The following is a 17,468-nucleotide window of genomic DNA, read 5'->3' as shown; positions in this document are numbered from 1 at the left end:
ACGTCAATTGTAGATTGGCATATGTGTGAACAGATTGATTAAGTACTCCAGGGACCCGAGATTGGCGAAACATCTGAAGAATTACCCGATTAATAAGATTTACTTGAGATGGCGTGTGGCCATCGCTTCTCCTCTCAGGTAGGGAGGAAAGCCGAAAAGACAGACGAGTGTAGAAAAGCGGAACCTGTACTTGCAGAAAGACATGGACAAGCACTCTTGAAAAGAAGCACTTCTACAGAGCCAACCAATATGACTTCCTCGAAGACAAGAGCAAGAAAACAAAAGAATTTAAAGAAGGTGGACACTCGATTAAATTTGAATTCTTTTTTGGGTTCCGAGATGCTCGAATATGGTGGTCCACTCTTCTTCTTAGGAAGGAAGCTCCAGTTAAATGGTTGAAATTCAAAAGGCTTTTTATTTCTTCTTGGTTGACTCGGGAGTACGAAAGAGATATACAAACTGCTTGGAATCATCTTCAGATGACCAAGGGAGATTCTGTTGACGCTTATTGTGAGAAATTTTGAAACTCTTTTCTACCAACCTCTTCATTTAAGAAGGTCTCTTTTAAGGAACTGATTGAGCGGTTTTTCTGCGAACTCCCTACAGAGATCCGAGACTACTGCTTGGAACAAAAGTCAAATTCTATTCAAGACTTGATGGGTCATGCGAAACGGGGTTTTGCGGTACATTCGGGAAATTTGACTTACCCCACTGATGAGATCTCGACTTAAAGAACCAAACAGACCTCTCACAATGAAAGTAGAAAGAGAAAGAGTTCCTAGGATAGAGAAAACAGAGATACACGTCCTTGACTGACTCTTAGAGAAAGGGCTATCTATCTCAAAGAGGGGAAGTGTTTAGGTTGCGGGGAATTTGGACACATCTCCGCAAAGTGCCCCAAAAAGGCACAGCAAGAACAGATCGAAGACAGGCCAGAGAGTTCTAGAGCAGCAGAGGAACGTGGCAGAAAAGGCAGATGAAAGCAGAATTGGTATCACATTGGGTGGGGCCCGAACCGAATCAGATGACCGAAGGTACAAAACTTTGCCGCACTTAGGGCAAAGTGAAAGATCAGGAAGCCCTCATTTTTCTTTGATGGAGGAGCCAAGGCCAACTTCTTGAATTGGCGGCTTGACTTGGAATTACGCCCAACAGGCTGAGGCCACAGGTGGAGGCAGTTCTAGCGGCACCCGGACGGGATGTTGCCATTACACCGATCATCGGCAAACTTTGTTTGCGATGTCAGGGGTATTTAGGGTTCGAGGACTTCTACGTAATTCCCTTAGGAAGGTTGTGACGTCCTCCTCGAAATCCCTTGGTACCACAAGAACAACGCCGTGGTTGACTATCGGATTGAGAAAGCGACTTTGACAAATGAAGGGCAAAGAGATTGTACTTTATGAAATGTAGTTTCTTTACTCAATTTTCTGGAGAGCTTTGAATGATGATTGAAGGTCGAATATGTTTTGACCTCGAAAAAGAACGCCAAGATTTTCTCCACACTCATGCCGATTGCTTTTCTGAGGGCTTGCCAGGCAAGTTGCCACCATCTCGTCCTGAGGATCATACCATTGGTATGATGCCTAGAAGCACACCACCAAACCGGCCACCTTACCGTGTGAGCCGAGCCCAAAATGAAGAGATTATGAACCAAGTGAAAGACCTCTTGGAAAAGGGTCTTATCTAGCCGAGTACTTCACCCTATTGCTCTCTGGTGTTGGTTTTAAAGAAAAACGGATCTTGGAGAATGTGCAGAGCTCTCAATAAAATCACCATCAAGAACAGATTTCCGATTCCGAGGATCGATGATATTCTTGACAGATTACAGGGATCCTCTTGTTTCAGTAGGTTGATTTGAAAAGCAGATATCATCAGATCCGAATCGTGTCGGGAGATGTCTACAAGACAACTTTTTGGACGAGCTTTGGTTTATATGAATTTTTGGTGATGCCTTTTGGCCTTGTCAATGCTCCAACGACTTTTAACCGAATGATGGATAGGATTTTCAGAGAGTACATATTTTTTGTTGGCACTTTCTTTGATGACATTATAGTCTTCTCCAAGGATGAGGCAGAACATAAACAACATCTGCTACAGGTCTTTCAGGCATTGCGAGATTACAAGTTAGTAATCAATGCCAAGAAGAGTGAATTTTTCTTACCGGAGATACGCTTTTTGGACACATCGTCTCAGCAGCAGGAGTACAGATGGACCCGGCCAAGATTGAGACTATATGTGATTGGCCCGATTTGAAGAATGTTCATGAAGTTAGAAGCTTCTTGGGCTTATGTTCTTACTACCGGCGGTTCATTAGAAAGTTTGCAGAGGTTGCTTCTCCTTTGCACATTCTGACATAGAAAGGAGTCCCTTTTTCGTGGGGACCCACAGAGGTGATTGCCTTTCAGACTTCGAAAGAGAAATTGACTATGGAACCGGTTTTGACTTTGCTGAATTTGCAAAAGTCATTCGAAGTATATTGTGATGCTTGTGGTTGTAGTCTGGGTGCGGTCTCAATGCAAGAAGGCCCATTGCCTATGAGAGTCGATTGTTTTCAAGGCCGGAATTGACAACACAGATTTATGAGAAAGAGCTTTTGGCGGTTATCCATGCTCTTACTCAGTGGCGACATTACCTACTCGAAGTTGATTTTACGGTCTTCATTGATCATCAAAGTTTACGCTACTTCTTGTCACAGAAGCAGCTTTCAGTAAGGCAGATGCGGTGGGCTAACATCTTGTTAGAGTTTCACTTCCAGATTGTCCATGTTCAGGGACAAAAGTGCTTGGTTGCAAATGCTTTGTTTCGGAAGCAGTTAGTCTTGGCTATTTCCGCGATTCATCATAGAAGCTTCGAGGACATGGTCGAACAGTACGCCATAGATCCAGATTTTTTTGATGTATTCACTCGAATACAGAATGGGGAGGTAGTAGCGGGATATTCCATATGGGATGGCTACTTGATGAAGAAAACGATGTTGTGCGTTACACAACCGTTGAGGGAAAAGGTTCTAACCGAATGCCACTGTCCACCTTTTACAGGTCACCGCGGCATTGACACCACCTTGAAGGGTACAAAGCGTTACTTCTTTTTGGCCGAGACTCAAGAAGGACGTGGACGATTTTGTACGCAGTTGCTTGGTATGCTAGAAGGTCAAGTTTGACAGGCATAAAGCACAGGGATTGTTACAGCCTTTACCCATTCCCACTCGCCCCTGGGAAAGTATTGCTATGGATTTCATTTTTGATCTCCCGAAGACACAAGAGTGGGCATTGGTATCTGGACTGTTATTGACAAATTTAGCAAGCAAGCTCATTTCATTCCAGTGAAGAAAACAATCAAGCCGGACCATTTAGCGAGACTGTTCATTGCCCATATATTCAGATTACATGGCATGCCTGAGACAATCGTCTCTGACAGAGATCCCCGATTCACGAGTTTGTTTTGGAAGGCTATTTGGGAGAACATTGGCACACGGTTGCAGTTCTTGTCATCTTTCCACCCGCAGACAGATAGGCAATCTGAGATTACAAATGTAGTCGTACTGGATTTATTGAAGTGTTACATTTCTGATGAGAAGACTCAATGGGAAAAAATTTTGCCCTTGGTTTGCCTGCAATAACACGATCCACTCTTCGATGGGGAAGGTGCCATTTGAGATTATTGAAGGTGCTACGAAGGTTCCGCCCTTAGTACGAAAGATAAATTTTTTGAAGCAGACCAGTACACGAGGGACTTGGACATTTTGCTTTCGGGAGGCTTTAGCAAAATCTTAGGAAAGACACAAGAAGGCAGTGGATCCACACCGTCACGATTTGAAATTAAAGGAAGACGATTGGGTGCTCTTACGATTTGAGAAGGCACGCCTAAGAAAGAAAAAGGGAAAGGAGCGGCTTTTTCCAAAGCTTAGCATGAGATACTATGGACCTTTCCAGATAAAAGAAAAGATAAATGATGTCTCCTTTAGTTTGAATTTGCCCGATACTTGGAGAATTTACAATGCTTTTCATGTGAGTCTCTTGAAGCCTTTTAAAGGCGATGTGCTCGATGATGGGGAGCCAGATGAGCAACCCGACGTGGAGGAAAGCGAGGAGATACTCGTTCCAGAACAGATGCTGGCACATAAAGATAGAAAGATTATAGGTAAAGTGATTAGGCGGTTCTTGGTTAATATCACAAAGTGATGACGTAGCTACTCTGCAGAAACCCTAAAACGTGCAAACCCTAATTTCTGCCAAAAACCCTAATCTGCAGAAACCCTAATTCTGGAAACCCAAACCCTAACTGCTTTTGAAACCCTAAATGTGGCTGAAACCCTAATTCGGACGGCAGAAATGCCACGTGGTAGCAGTACAGATATTCCGGGATTTGCGATGAGATTTACGAAGCTGAATTCTCAGCTTTTGAGCGACGACAGTTTGTTGCTTTTCTTCTACGCAATTTGAGCTAGAGAGATAGAGAGAGAGAGTTTCATTGCCGATAAATCATGGTCTAAGATCCGAATGAATGTTGAATGTCATGTGATGTCCTGTCTAGGGATGTCCTGTGATGTCATGTGATGTGACTGTCGATTTGGTACATGTGCTAGATGTGTGTTCCTAGTACGTAGGTACTAACAGTCAGTGTCTGCTAAGACGGTTTATGGCTTCTGTCTGTTTTGCAGGCGTAATCGAGGGCGATTACAATGCTTTCAAGAGGGGGGTATTTCACAAAGTGATGACGTGGCTACTTTGCAGAAACCCTGAAACCTGCAAACCCTAATTTTTGTCAAAAACCCTAATCTACAAAAACCCTAATTTTGGAAACCCTAACCCTAACTGCTGCTGAAACCCTAAATGTGGCTGAAACCCTAATTCGGGTGGCAAAAATGCCACGTGGCAGTAGTACTGATATTCCGCGATTTGTTGTAGGATTGATGGCGCTGAATTCTCAGCTTTTGAGCGACAGCAGTTTGCTGCTTTTCTTCTACTCAATTTGAGCAAGAGATAGAGAGAGAGAGTTCCATTGCTTTATGTCGATTAAAGTCCTAAAGAGGGCTTGTGAGAGAAAGAGTTTGCTTTTGATTGGAAGCTTTTGGGGCTCTGCTTTTGGCATCCCTTGTAAAACTTTAAATACGCGATTTTGGGCTCACTCTGGAGAGCATTTGGACGCAGAGTCTGAGAGTGAAACCCGAACCACTCTCTTGTACTTTGAACATTGATTAATACATAAAAAATACCGAAAGGGGCGCCAGTCTTTGGGGCCAATATCTCTAGGCACGGAACTCCGCCGGGCCAGTGTCACATCAATTGTGAACTGTTTTGAAGTGAATTCTTGTGGTGTCGCGGTAGAATCTCGACTTGGAGTGTCCAAGTCTGTTATAGTAGTATCAGAGCCAAGCACGATGAACGAGAGTACAGAACTTTGCCGAGCATGTGTTATGAGCGCGTATAGAGCTAGGAGAGAGCAAGAGGAGGCGCTCACAATGTACAAGAACTTGGACTTGATGATAAGCTTAATATTGATTATAAGACTTAATACTTTATTAAGAGAGCTAGATACAAGACTTGGATTACATGACTTGAGTACAAGACAAGGCTTGATTGCAAGGACAAGACTTGAACATGAGAACTAGAAGAGGGATTTCCTCATAGGAGCCTCACAATTGGTGTTGGCAAGACTGAGGGGCTTGTGGCCCAAGACCCCTATTTATACTAGTGCTTGAGGAGGTTACTTGAGGAGGTTAGGACTTTCTGGGTTCTTCTTGAGGAGGTTAGAAAATTCTAGAACCTTCTTGATCCTTCTAGTTCTTCTAGAACCTTTTGGATCCTTCTTCAACTTTTCTAGAGCTTTCCAGAAACTTCTAGATTCTTCCGGAATCTTCTCCATGCTTCTAGAAACTTCTAGAATCTCCTTGATACTTTTAGAACCTTCTAGAATCTGCTAGATCCTTCTAGATTCTTCTAGAGCCTTCTAGTGATGATGTAGGCGATGACACATGCGATGATGCAGGCAGCGACTGACTCTCAGCATCCATGAAAGCATGGGGCAAAGTGAAAGACAAAGAAGCCCTGATCTTCTTTGATGGAGGAGCCAAGGCCAACTTCATTTCACCTGAATTGGCGGCGCGGCTCGAGATCACACCCGATCGGATGGGACCACTAGCAGAGGCAGTTCTAGCGGCACCCGGCAGAAGGGTAGAACCACTGTACTTGATGTAAAACTTAAGGGCGAGTTTGTCCCTATTGTATCGGCTTCGGCCATTTCAAAATTAATGAAATCCAATCTGTTTGTTTACTCGATCTTCTTGAGAGAGGTTAATGATGAGAATAGGACAAATATGTATGAACTTGATAAAGAACGCCAAGATTTTCTCCACACTCATGTCGATTGCTTCTTAGAGGGCCTGCCAGGCGAGTTACCACCCGCTCGTCCTGAGGATCATACCATTGATTTGATACCTGGAAGCACACCATCGAACCGGCCACCTTACCGTGTGAGTTGAGACCAAAACGAAGAAATTATGAAAGATCAGGGTCTTGTCTAGCCTAGTACTTCACCGTACGGCTCTCTAGTGTTGTTGGTTTTGAAGAAAGATGGATCTTGGAGAATGTGCATCGATTATAGAGCTCTCAACAAAATCACTATCAAGAACAGATTTTCGATTCCTAGAATCGATGACATACTTGACCAACTACAGGGATCCTCGTGCTTTAGTAGGATCGACTTGAAAAGTGGATATCATCAGATATAAATCGGCCGGGAGATGTCTACAAGACAACTTTTCGGACGACTTTTGGGTTATTTGAGTTTTTGATGATGCCTTTTGGCCTAACCAATGCTCTTGCGACATTTAACCAGATGATGGACAGGATTTTTTGAGAGTATAGACTATTTGTTGGCACTTTCTTTGACGACATCATTGTTTTCTCCAAGGATGAGGCAAAACATAGAGAACATCTGCTTCAAGACTTTCAGGATTACGAGATCACAAGTTGGTGATTAATGCGAAGAAAAATGAATTTTTCCTATCGGAGATACACTTTTTGGGACACTTTGTCTCAGCAGTAAGAGTACAGATGGACCCGGCCAAGATAGAGACTATCCGTGATTGACCCGATTTGAAGAATGTCCATGAAGCTGGAAGCTTCTTGGGCTTGTGTTCGTACTACGTGCGGTTCATCAGAAAGTTTGCAGAGGTTGCTTCCCCTTTGCATATCTTGACACAAAAAGGAGTCCCTTTCTCGTGGGGACCCACAGAGGTGAGTGCCTATCAGACATTGAAAGAGACATTGACTACCGGACCACTTTTGACTTTGCTGGACTTGCAGAAGTCATTTGAAATATATTGTGATGCTTGTGGTCGTAGTCTGGGTGCGGTCTAAATGCAAGAAGGCCATGTCATTGCCTACGAGAGCTGACTGTTCTCAAGGCCGGAATTGACAACACAGATTTACGAGAAAGAGCTTCTGGCGGTTATCCATGCTCGTACTCAGTGGCGACATTACCTACTCGGAGCGGATTTTACTGTCTTCACAGACCATCAGAGTTTACGCTACTTCTTGTCACAGAAGCAGCTATTGGAAAAGCAGATGAGGTGGACGAACATCTTGTCACAGTTTCACTTCCAGATTGTCCATGTACAGGGACAGAAGAATTTGGTGGCAGATGCTTTGTCTCGGAAGTCGTCGATTCTGGCTATTTTCGCGATACTTCATAGGAGCTTCGAGGATATGGTCGATAAGTATGCCACAGATACAGCTTTTGTAGACATTTTCACACGGATACGGGATGGGGAGACAATAGCGGGATATTCTATTCGGGATGGCTTAACATGATGAGGAAAACCATGTTGTGCGTTACACAGCTGTTGAGAGAAAAGGTTATGACGGAATGCCATTGTCCACCTTTTACGGGTCACTGCGGCATTGCTACCACCTTGAAAGGGGTAGAGAGATACTTCTTTTGGTCGAGATTCAAGAAGGATGTGGACGAGTTTGTGCGCAGTTGCTTGGTATGCTAGAAGGTCAAGTTTGACAGGCATAAAGCAGAGGAATTGTTACAACCTTTTCCCATGTCCACCTGCCCTTGGGAAAGTATTGCAATGGATTTCATTTTTGATCTCCCGAGAACACAGAGTGATCACGATGGTATCTGGACTGTTATTGACAAATTTAGCAAGCATGCTCATTTCATTCCAGTGAAGAAAACAGTCAAGCCGGATGACTTAGCGAGACCGTTTGTGGCCCATATCTTCAGATTACATGGCATGCCCGAGACGATTGTCTGCGACAGGGACCCAGATTCACGAGTTTGTTTTGGAAGGCTATTTGGGAGAACATTGGCATGCGGTTGCAATTCTCGTCATCTTTCCACCCGCAGACTGACGGGCAATCTGAAATTGCCAATTCAGTGGTACTAGATTTATTGAAGTCTTACGTCTTGGATCATAAGACTCAATGGGAAAAGTATCTACCTTTGGTGGAATTTGCCTACAACAACACGATACACTCTTCGACAGGGAAGGCGCCATTTGAGATTATTGAAGGTGCTACGAAGGTTCCACCTTGAAGCCGATGAGTACACACGTGACTTGGACACGGCTTTTGCCAAGGTCCACGAGGCTTTGCAGAAATCTCTAGAAAGACAGAAAAAGGTAGCAGATAGCCATCGTAGCAATTTGAAATTGAAGGAGAACGATTGGGTGCTCTTACGTTTTGAGAAGGCATGCATGAGAAGAACAAGGGAAAGGAGAGGCTTTTTCCAAAGCTTAGTATGCGGTACAACGGACCTTTCCAGATCTCAGAAAAAATAAACGATGTCTCCTTCCGACTGAAGCTGCCCGACACTTGGAGGATTCACAATGCTTTTCATGTGAGTCTCTTGAAGCTTTTTAAAGGCAATGTGTCCAAAGATGGGGAGCATGATGAGCAACCCGAAGTGGAAGAAAACGAGGAGATCCTTGTTCCCGAACAGATATTGGCACATAAAGACAGAAAGATTGAGGGTAAAGTGATAAGGCGGTTCTTAGTTAAAGTCAAGAACTATCCTGCATTGGATGCAAAGTGGATGGAGGAGGAGGACCTAGCAGATACTCCTCAGATTGTGAAACTTTACCTTGAAGCTTTTGGTTTAGCATAGTCTATTCCAAATGGAACCCCGAATTCAGCTTGGCCGGATATTTGGTGCAACGGGTATGCACAAGAGGGGAGTTACTCCGCTCCTTTGTCAACAGATGCCTCGATTTTTGATACTAGCGTCACTGATGTCCCTTTGAGCTTCAGGGATACTGAGAGCTAACAATATTCTGCTGTAATGACTTTATGAATTGGAATTCTCGAGCATGATACTGACTTGTTCTTGCAGAAACTGATAGACGAAATGATTGCAGCATTTTGGTCTGAATGATTTCGATAGACATGGTCGCAATAGGGATTAGTCAATCGGGCATCTATGAGGTCTTGAGTGGATGTAGATGCGATTGCTAATTACATTGCCGATAAATCATGGTTTGAGATCCGAATGAATGTTCAACGTAATTTGTCATATGATGTCTTGTGATGTCGTGTGATGTGATTGTCGATTGGTACATGAGCTAGATGTGACATTTTATGGCTTCTGTCTGTTTTGCAGGCATAATCGAGGGCGATTACAATGCTTTTAAGAGGGGGGTATGTCACAAACTGGTGATGTGGCTGCCCAATACACACACACACACCCTTTCTTGGCATGGAATGCAGTCTGGCTGGAATATGGCACCGAAAATTGCACAGCATGCTGACGTGGCATTGTCGTACGAATCCCCGTGATTTACGGCGGAGTTTTTGGGCTGCTAACGTGGCAGATTTGCGTACGGAAATCTTGTCAGCTTTTTATGTGGGCTGGAATTCTACGCAAGGAGAGAGAGAGAGAGCCTTTTGCTTTATTTTTAACAGCTTTTGATTTACAAGCTTTCAGGGCTCTGCTTTTGGCATCCCTTGTAACCTCTTTATAAGAGTTGTTGGGCTCTCACTTCTCAGAGCATCAGGACGCAGAGTCTGAGAGTGAGTCCCGACCACTCCCTAGTACTTTGAGTTGCAGATTAATACAAAAAGAAATATCGAAAGGGGTGCCAGTCTTTGGGGCCAATATCTCTAGGCACGAAACTCCGCCGGGCCAGTGTCGAATCAATTGTGAACTGTGAACTGTTTTGGAGTGAATTCTTGTGGTGTCGCGGTAGAATCTCGATTTGGAGTGTCCAAGTCTGTTACAAAATACGTTGCCGATTAATCATGGTATGAGATTTGGAATGAATTTGAATGTGATTTGTCATGTGATGTCTTGTGATGGCCGGTGATGTGATTGTCGATTGGTACATGTGCTAGATGTGTTGTGCCTAGTGCGTCGGTACTAACAGTCAGCGTCTGCTAATACAGTTTATGGCCTCTGTCTGTTTTGCAGGCGTAATCGAGGGCGATTACAATTCTTTCAAAAAGGGGGTATGTCACAAACTGGTGACGTGGCTAACCCCGACACACTGAAATGCGCTGAAAAGGCTGACACGTGGCAGCAGTACGAAATCCCCGCAAAATGCAATGGCAGCTGTACGGACCCGCAGATTACGTGATTGTTGACGTGGCATCCTCGCAAAACGCGTCGACCTCCTGATGTGGGAGTGCGTACGGATTTCCAAAAATAACGTTGGCTGTTTTTTCATGGCAGCTTTTGGGCAAATTGCTTTTGAAGATTAAAAAAGATTTTAATTTAGAGATTTTGGGGCTCTGCTTTTTGGGCATCCGTTGTACTTATAAATAAGTGGGTAGAGCCTCACTTCTCAGAGCATCTGGACGTAGAGTCGGAGAGTGAGCACCTGCCTACTCTCTTGTACTTTGAACTCAGATTAATACAAAAAGAAATACCGAAAGGGGCACTAGTCTTTGGGGCCAATACCTCTGGGCACGGAACTCCGCCGGGCCGTGTCAGTTTTGTGAACTGTTTGAAGTGAATCTCTGTTGTGTTGCGGTAGAATCTTGACTTGGGGTGTCCAAGTTTGTTACAACTTCCCTCTTAGTTGTCTGGAATAAGCTCCATAGCCCCCTCACGTTGTACAGGAGTGAATGCTCTTTCTGCGAAAATGACTTCACCTTTGTACAGCCTCAGATCGTCTATCATGTTATGATAAGTCATGTGCATAGCAGCTCCATGTCAATGATCAAATCAGGGGAGTCCAATAGGGTAAGCTCTCCCTCCTAAGCCAGTGGTATCTAACCTTGGAAGGTCTGCATTTGTGTAACAAAGGCAGGGGTTTTTACCGGAGTCGTAGCTTAAGACTCAGTTTTCCACAAAGGACATTTTACGCCAACAATGACTCTCCTCACCACGATTACTGCAATGTCTCTTGGCTCAAGGCTTTCCGCACTGCATTGATTTACGGCCCACTCTGTCCAACCTTTTGTTTCCCTTTGGAATGCCGTGCCAAAGCTTTGGTTGTATAGGAGTCTCTAGATCTAGCTTGGTTTTGGAGCTGCTCCTCCTAGAGCTGATGATGGTTCCAGCTATTTCCTTCACAGCAAAGGTAAATGCAGGGTTTTGCAAGATTCATCTAGGTATGTATCAATTAGCTCACCTAGCACTTAGCTACAATCATTACTTTCAAACAAGTAACCACGTCCTTTATCCCTCTTGAGCGCTACATCTCAAGTTAAAGATTTGTCGGCAGATATGACGTTTAAAAGTCTCCATTCTCTCTCTCTTTTTGAATCATCAATTAGGGACACAAATATCTGGTCTCTTAACCACAACCAATAAAAACATGCTCAATTTTGTACATGCATGCTAACAATCAATTACTCACGTCATGTATACTACATGTATCACATCCATACTCATTGTTTTGTGTGTTCTCATACGTCATTGAATCTGTACTTGATTATCTGGACTCCTAAGAACAAGTGTTGAATATATGCTCACATAGCTATGATGTATGCTTAGTCAGTGATTCCATGCATCAATCATCCAATCGAAGGTGCTCCTTGCTCTACGTAAAGTTGCTTTGTCGCACATCATCTAAATGGGTCTATGATTTTGTAGACAAACTCAGTAGCAAGCCTTGTTGTAGTCCACAAGTAAATGCTCACCAAAGAATCACACAAAATGCCAAGCATTCTAAATACTCGTGTGCAAGAAATCCATTAACACATGGCTAGCATACTTTCAACCATGAAAAGTAAGCCTTATAAACATTTTTCCATACTAAACCAAACCATGGGTGGGGCCTTCCAAAAATTCATGCAGGGATATTGAGGGCATTACATGCCAGGCTCACTACTTGCTCCTCTTTCGATGCAACTTAGACGAGAGTTTTGGTGTCCATACGTTTATGTGTACAGCTGCATGGTGTCAGGCCAGTGCGGCTTTGGTACTTTCTAATGCATAGTACAGCTCTCTCTCCCCCAGCGCCCCCCAAAAAAACAAAAAAGGAAAGAGTTGTGTACCGAAGTGCATAGCTGGTGGAAGGATGAATGGTGGGGCTTTATTGATGGGATTTTTTCTAATTGTTACTTTGTTCGTTTCCATCAGAAAAGCTTACTCAAGTCCTAGAAGATGAGCGGGAAGCACCTCGAGAATTTCAACCACTTCCATTCCATTATGTGGAGATATCCAGATTACTTTTTGACCAGTGAGTATTGATGGCTATTGCCAGCATTTTCAGGATTTGTGGGTCTTTTGACATTTCTATGCTGACTAAATTCTACAGTGCACGGGATGACATTACAGATCCATACCTTGTGAGTACATTTGTAAAAGATTCTCAACTCAAGAAAGCAGCTTAAGAAGCTTAAGTTAGCAGGATTGTGTGATAATGTTTTTATCTGAATTAAGAGTGGGAGTACTGTTGTAACCTTCATGGCTTGCAGGTGCGATCACTTCTTGAGGATATTCGGGATGTGAGGTTTCATAAAGTGGAAAGTGGACTGGAAACCCTGTCAGGGAAAACGCATGCCGTTAAGGTGCATTTTTTATATGCCATGAGTAATCACAGTGCATAATGGGGGTGTGATAAGCAACTGATTTCTTGATATGCAACCGCAGCTGAAAAATCTTGCAGCAATGGAGGTTAACATAGTTCGTCCTTTCATTGTGAGGGCCCTACAATGTTTCTACAAGCATGACAATGAGGATTTGATAAAGCAAGCCGCAAATGAACTGGATAGCCAGCCGGTTGCATCAGACAGGGTTCCTCGAGTACGTAAAGAGTATTGCCTTGTTTCAATGGTAGGAAGTTTTGGGCACGAGTTCAGAAGTTTTTCAGTAACTGAATGCGTTTAATTGCTTGATGCAGAGAACGCTCCGACCTAGATGACAGAAATCTCTTAATTCAGGTGAAGTGGATCCAGGAAAAGAAAATTGCCACTGGGACAGCCCCACTTCTAGCAGGAATGAGAAATCCCTGCACAAAGGCGGTGAACAGATTGCATTTACTCAGATGCCAACTGCTTTCTCTAAGACTCAAACTGCAAATCTTGCAGGATACACAACCTCTGCACTGCTTCGCTTGCCCAATCAGTCAATTGGTACTTTGTCTCATTCTGATGCCTTTTATCCTGGCATTGACATGCAAGAGCAGTTGGCCCTCGTTTTTGCTATTGGAGCAGCATAATGAGATAGAGTCTTCAAACTACCCTCCAGTTGATGAATAACTCCGGCGAACTTCGGCATAGTTATTAAGAAGTTGAGATTGAAGGAATATATTACCAATTTATTGGAGGGCTCATAAAAAAGCCATGAAGTGGATACTGTGTATTATTGAAGGTTTTCAAAAATTTAGATTAAAGAGGTTTGTAACACATTTGAGAATTATTTTTAAGTTTGGCATTTGGCGTTTCATGAGTCATGGTGCTGTTCTCTCTTTATTCTTGATGAAAAACAAAGACAGCTGAATTGAGGGAGTTTTTAATGTGGCTAGCATTGTCTGTGCCTCCGCCGGCGACTCAGAGATTGTTGAAGATGTTTAAATTGATTTGTTTTAAGCAAGAGGTCAACGGGTGAAAAAACTACTGAGAGCATCAACCACATGGATGGCTTGAAACCATTACCATTTTGCCCATTTTCAAGAAATGTGTCAAAGCCATGTGGTACAACAGGAAGCTAACCTTTGGAATTGGCACCACGTGGCATGCACTATGTTTGCAGCAAGCAGATTGACCACATCATTATCAAACATGAGGGCATGCTCAAAGGGCCAGAACATTGCTTGGCTTCAGACATCTGCTTCATTTTGATCACATCAAGAAGCCCCTGTTTACTTCATTTTCCCAAATTAAATTGTTCTTGGCAAGGAATGGGAAGAAATCCTTCTTAATTACGAGTCGTGTACACGGAAGAAGAGATGGAAGAGGAGGCTGAGGATGAAGCTGCTAACAATGAAGGCCGGTGATGATGATGGCCAAGCAGGGCAGTTCCAGGCACAGCATAATCTTTTCGACGTGGAAAAAGCTAAGGAAAACAAAGTAAACATCCTCATGAAGGTCAAGCTGATGAAGCGTCGTCGTGAAGCAGCAAACGTCCTATATTCTTAGATATAGTAGCCAAGCGTCAGTTTCATTTGGTCTTATGCAGTAAGTCTTTTTGGCCCATATGGAAAAAGGATGTCTTGATTTATGGGATTGGTATAAGAGAGCAACACACTTCAATAACCTAATGTGTAGAGTCACCTTTTGATGGAGGGGCAAAAGGATTACAAAGAAGGGGGCTAGAATGTCAAGTTCGACGCTTTTTCCAAGGCCTTGCGACGATAAGAAAGTGCTTGCTTTTCTAGCAGTTTGATAGACTTTCTCAATCTTCTACATCGTTGGCATCAACTTGCTTTCTTTGCCAACCAAATGCTTTACTTCGGCATTAGCTTTTTTGTGTGGATACCACTTCTCCGAGGGCAATTTCATCGAAGCCTCCTCAAAGAAAAAAAAAGGCCTCTTTTTTCGAGGGGAATGCACATCAATGGTGGTTGACTTTATTGCTACATGGACATATGTGGGATTCAAATAATTGTTTTGCTTTTCTATAGTTAACATCAACATATGGAGCACAACTTTTGATAGCTTGGAACCACTTGCAGTTCAAGAAGAATGACACTTTATAGTCTTACAACCGAAAGTTTTGGGCTTTTCAAGAATGACTCATTTGTCTTTGGAAGGTAGCTAGGGCATTAATTAACCCACATGACACGACTGTTGTAAGCCGAAATTTCCCATTTAGTTGCAAAAGCTAATACGTGTCGGTTCTTAGGGTGTATGGTCAATTGGTTATACCTCAAGAATCTATCCAAAAAGATATTTGCTTCTTTTCTTTCTACACATTTTTGATGATCGGAAGAGGATAGTTATCTCTAATGGTAGTTACATTTGCTTTTATGAGATTTACGCAAACTCAAAGCTTGTCATTTTTCTTAGGTACAACCGCAAATGAGATCTATCTGCTCAATCTTGTAGATGAATTTTGCATCCTTCAGTTTCTTAATTTCTTCCTTTATCTTCTTAGCAAAGGTCTATAACTATATGGCATTTGTCTTTATGGTTTCACCTAATCTTGCATTGACAAATGTCTGTTTTCGGAGGGTCAACCTCGAAGAGTAGTTGTAGAGATATTACTTTGGGTTACCTCTTGAGTTGTAGAATTGTTGCCTAAAGTAGAAACCTTCAAGCATAAAGGGGTGATGGCCCAATCAAATTGATATTCATGGATGAGAATTTAGATGAGAAGTTGCATGACAAAAATTAGAAGAAGGGCAAGAAGAATACAATGAGGTTCGACAAGAGAAAGCTAGGTCAAAGGATTAGTAAGTCACAGGTTTTAGTGGACTGGTACAAGTAAGGAAAGTTGTACACTTGTGCTATCACAAAGTGATGAAGTGGCATGATTGATTGGACATATGAGAAAAAGAGTTGACTATACAATCCAAGATTCGTATATAATTCATGACGAAAAACACATCGAAGATTCACAATGATACACGCGTGCAGTCGTACTGCCTACTACAGACAGATTGCTTTTTTGTCGATTATTGAAACCATTGACTTTCTGGGGCGCCATAGATTTTGGGTGCGAGTTTTTGATAGCTTTTCCTTTTGGGCCCATGGCCTTTGAACTAGAGGCCTCAAGATCTTTCTATAGATCTTTGCTTTGAAGGGTTGTAGGTCGAAAGGAGGTTTTGGTGGTAGAAAATAGGTTGTCCTTGACATCACATTGCATTGGGGATTTTGTAGTGAAAAGAAACTCTTCTGGATTGGTTTTGAAGAGTTAAAAGTGAGGAGGAAAATGGAATTTTTGAAGCATGCAGGGTTGTAAAAAAAGTCTTTTAATATTTCTAACAATTTGTGGGTGGGACCTTACAAGAACGCGGATCTAGATGGATTCACGATAGGAGTTGCCAAGCTTGCTCATGAGGCAGCTTGCTCTTGCTACACACTCTCCATGGCCAAGAAGTTCTCTCTATATGGGCTGCTTACTATACCTTGGTGAGCCATCTCTCTCTCTCTCTCCTCTCTCTCTCTATTTGTCTAGCAACATCCACCTATGTCCTCCACAACCATCTCTCTCTCTCTCTCTCTCTCTCTCACACACACACACACACACACACACACACACACACACACACACACACACACACACACACACACACACACACACACACACACACACACACACACACACACACACACACACACACACATGGAGTGTGAAGCAAGCCCTTCCACTGATGTGTACTCAGAGATACAAAGCGCAATGAATACGATGGAAATTGGTTATCCTAGTCTCATAAAAAACGAACTCTCAGTAACCAAGCCTATATGTGCAATGATTGGGTAGAAAAGAAACACAATCAATGAAAGGAAGGAGTCTTCTTGGTACCATCAAGGTGGGATTGCCAAATAACAAGTCAAGAAAGGATACCCGCAAAGCAATGGCTTAGTCTTGAAAAAGGCAGATTTAGGGACTTCAAGTATCCAAACAAGAGGAGATATTCGAGGGGCTCATGCAGCATCATACATTTTCCAAGCTGAGAAAATGAGATAGTGAATCAAGTCTTGTTTTTTAAGTTCATAATATATTGACTCAGCTCAAGGTACCTCACTCCCACGAGTGATCTTTTTGTGAAAAGAACCTCTTCAATGATGATCTTGAATAGCTGCGAAAGAACAACAACATTGAATCAGCCAAAGATTGCTAGCCTGTTGGGTGTTCATCAAAGAAACATAGCAGTAGTGAGTACTTGGTTCGAGTTGAGAGATGAGAATGAAGTGTTGTCACTTACTCCTTCTCAGAGACAATTACCTCGACATAGCAGTATCACATGCGAAATCGGAGATTTGGTTTGTGCCTTCGCAACATTGGAGACCGGACTTTCACCCAACAAAGGACATATGCAATACAATAATTGACTCAAAGTGTGTCACCAAACATCCCATACATTTTCTCGATGACTCTCAGGTAGCACATTCAGATAACAATAGTCT

The 17,468-nt window shown here is 42.9% G+C and overlaps 1 protein-coding gene across 1 annotated transcript in view; it reads left to right on the top strand.

Moving 5' to 3' along the window:
* The window catches only part of PSF2, a 39,338-nt gene extending 25,496 nt beyond the window's left edge, over positions 1–13,842 (top strand). The window contains exons 4-8 of the mRNA XM_086491507.1: positions 12,535–12,634; positions 12,713–12,743; positions 12,873–12,965; positions 13,048–13,200; positions 13,298–13,842. Of these exons, the coding sequence (XP_086347633.1) occupies positions 12,535–12,634; positions 12,713–12,743; positions 12,873–12,965; positions 13,048–13,200; positions 13,298–13,318 (398 nt within the window). The 3' untranslated portion in view covers positions 13,319–13,842. The remainder of the gene's footprint in view (positions 1–12,534; positions 12,635–12,712; positions 12,744–12,872; positions 12,966–13,047; positions 13,201–13,297) is intronic.
* The last annotated feature ends 3,626 nt before the right edge of the window (positions 13,843–17,468 follow it).

Source organism: Adiantum capillus-veneris, chromosome 20, assembly GCF_014529385.1.
Source record: "Adiantum capillus-veneris isolate H3 chromosome 20, ASM1452938v2, whole genome shotgun sequence".
In the NCBI taxonomy this organism is placed as follows: Eukaryota; Viridiplantae; Streptophyta; class Polypodiopsida; order Polypodiales; family Pteridaceae; genus Adiantum; species Adiantum capillus-veneris.
Note: the sequence above shows the minus strand (reverse complement) of the source record. Positions and strands in the feature narration are given on the sequence as shown.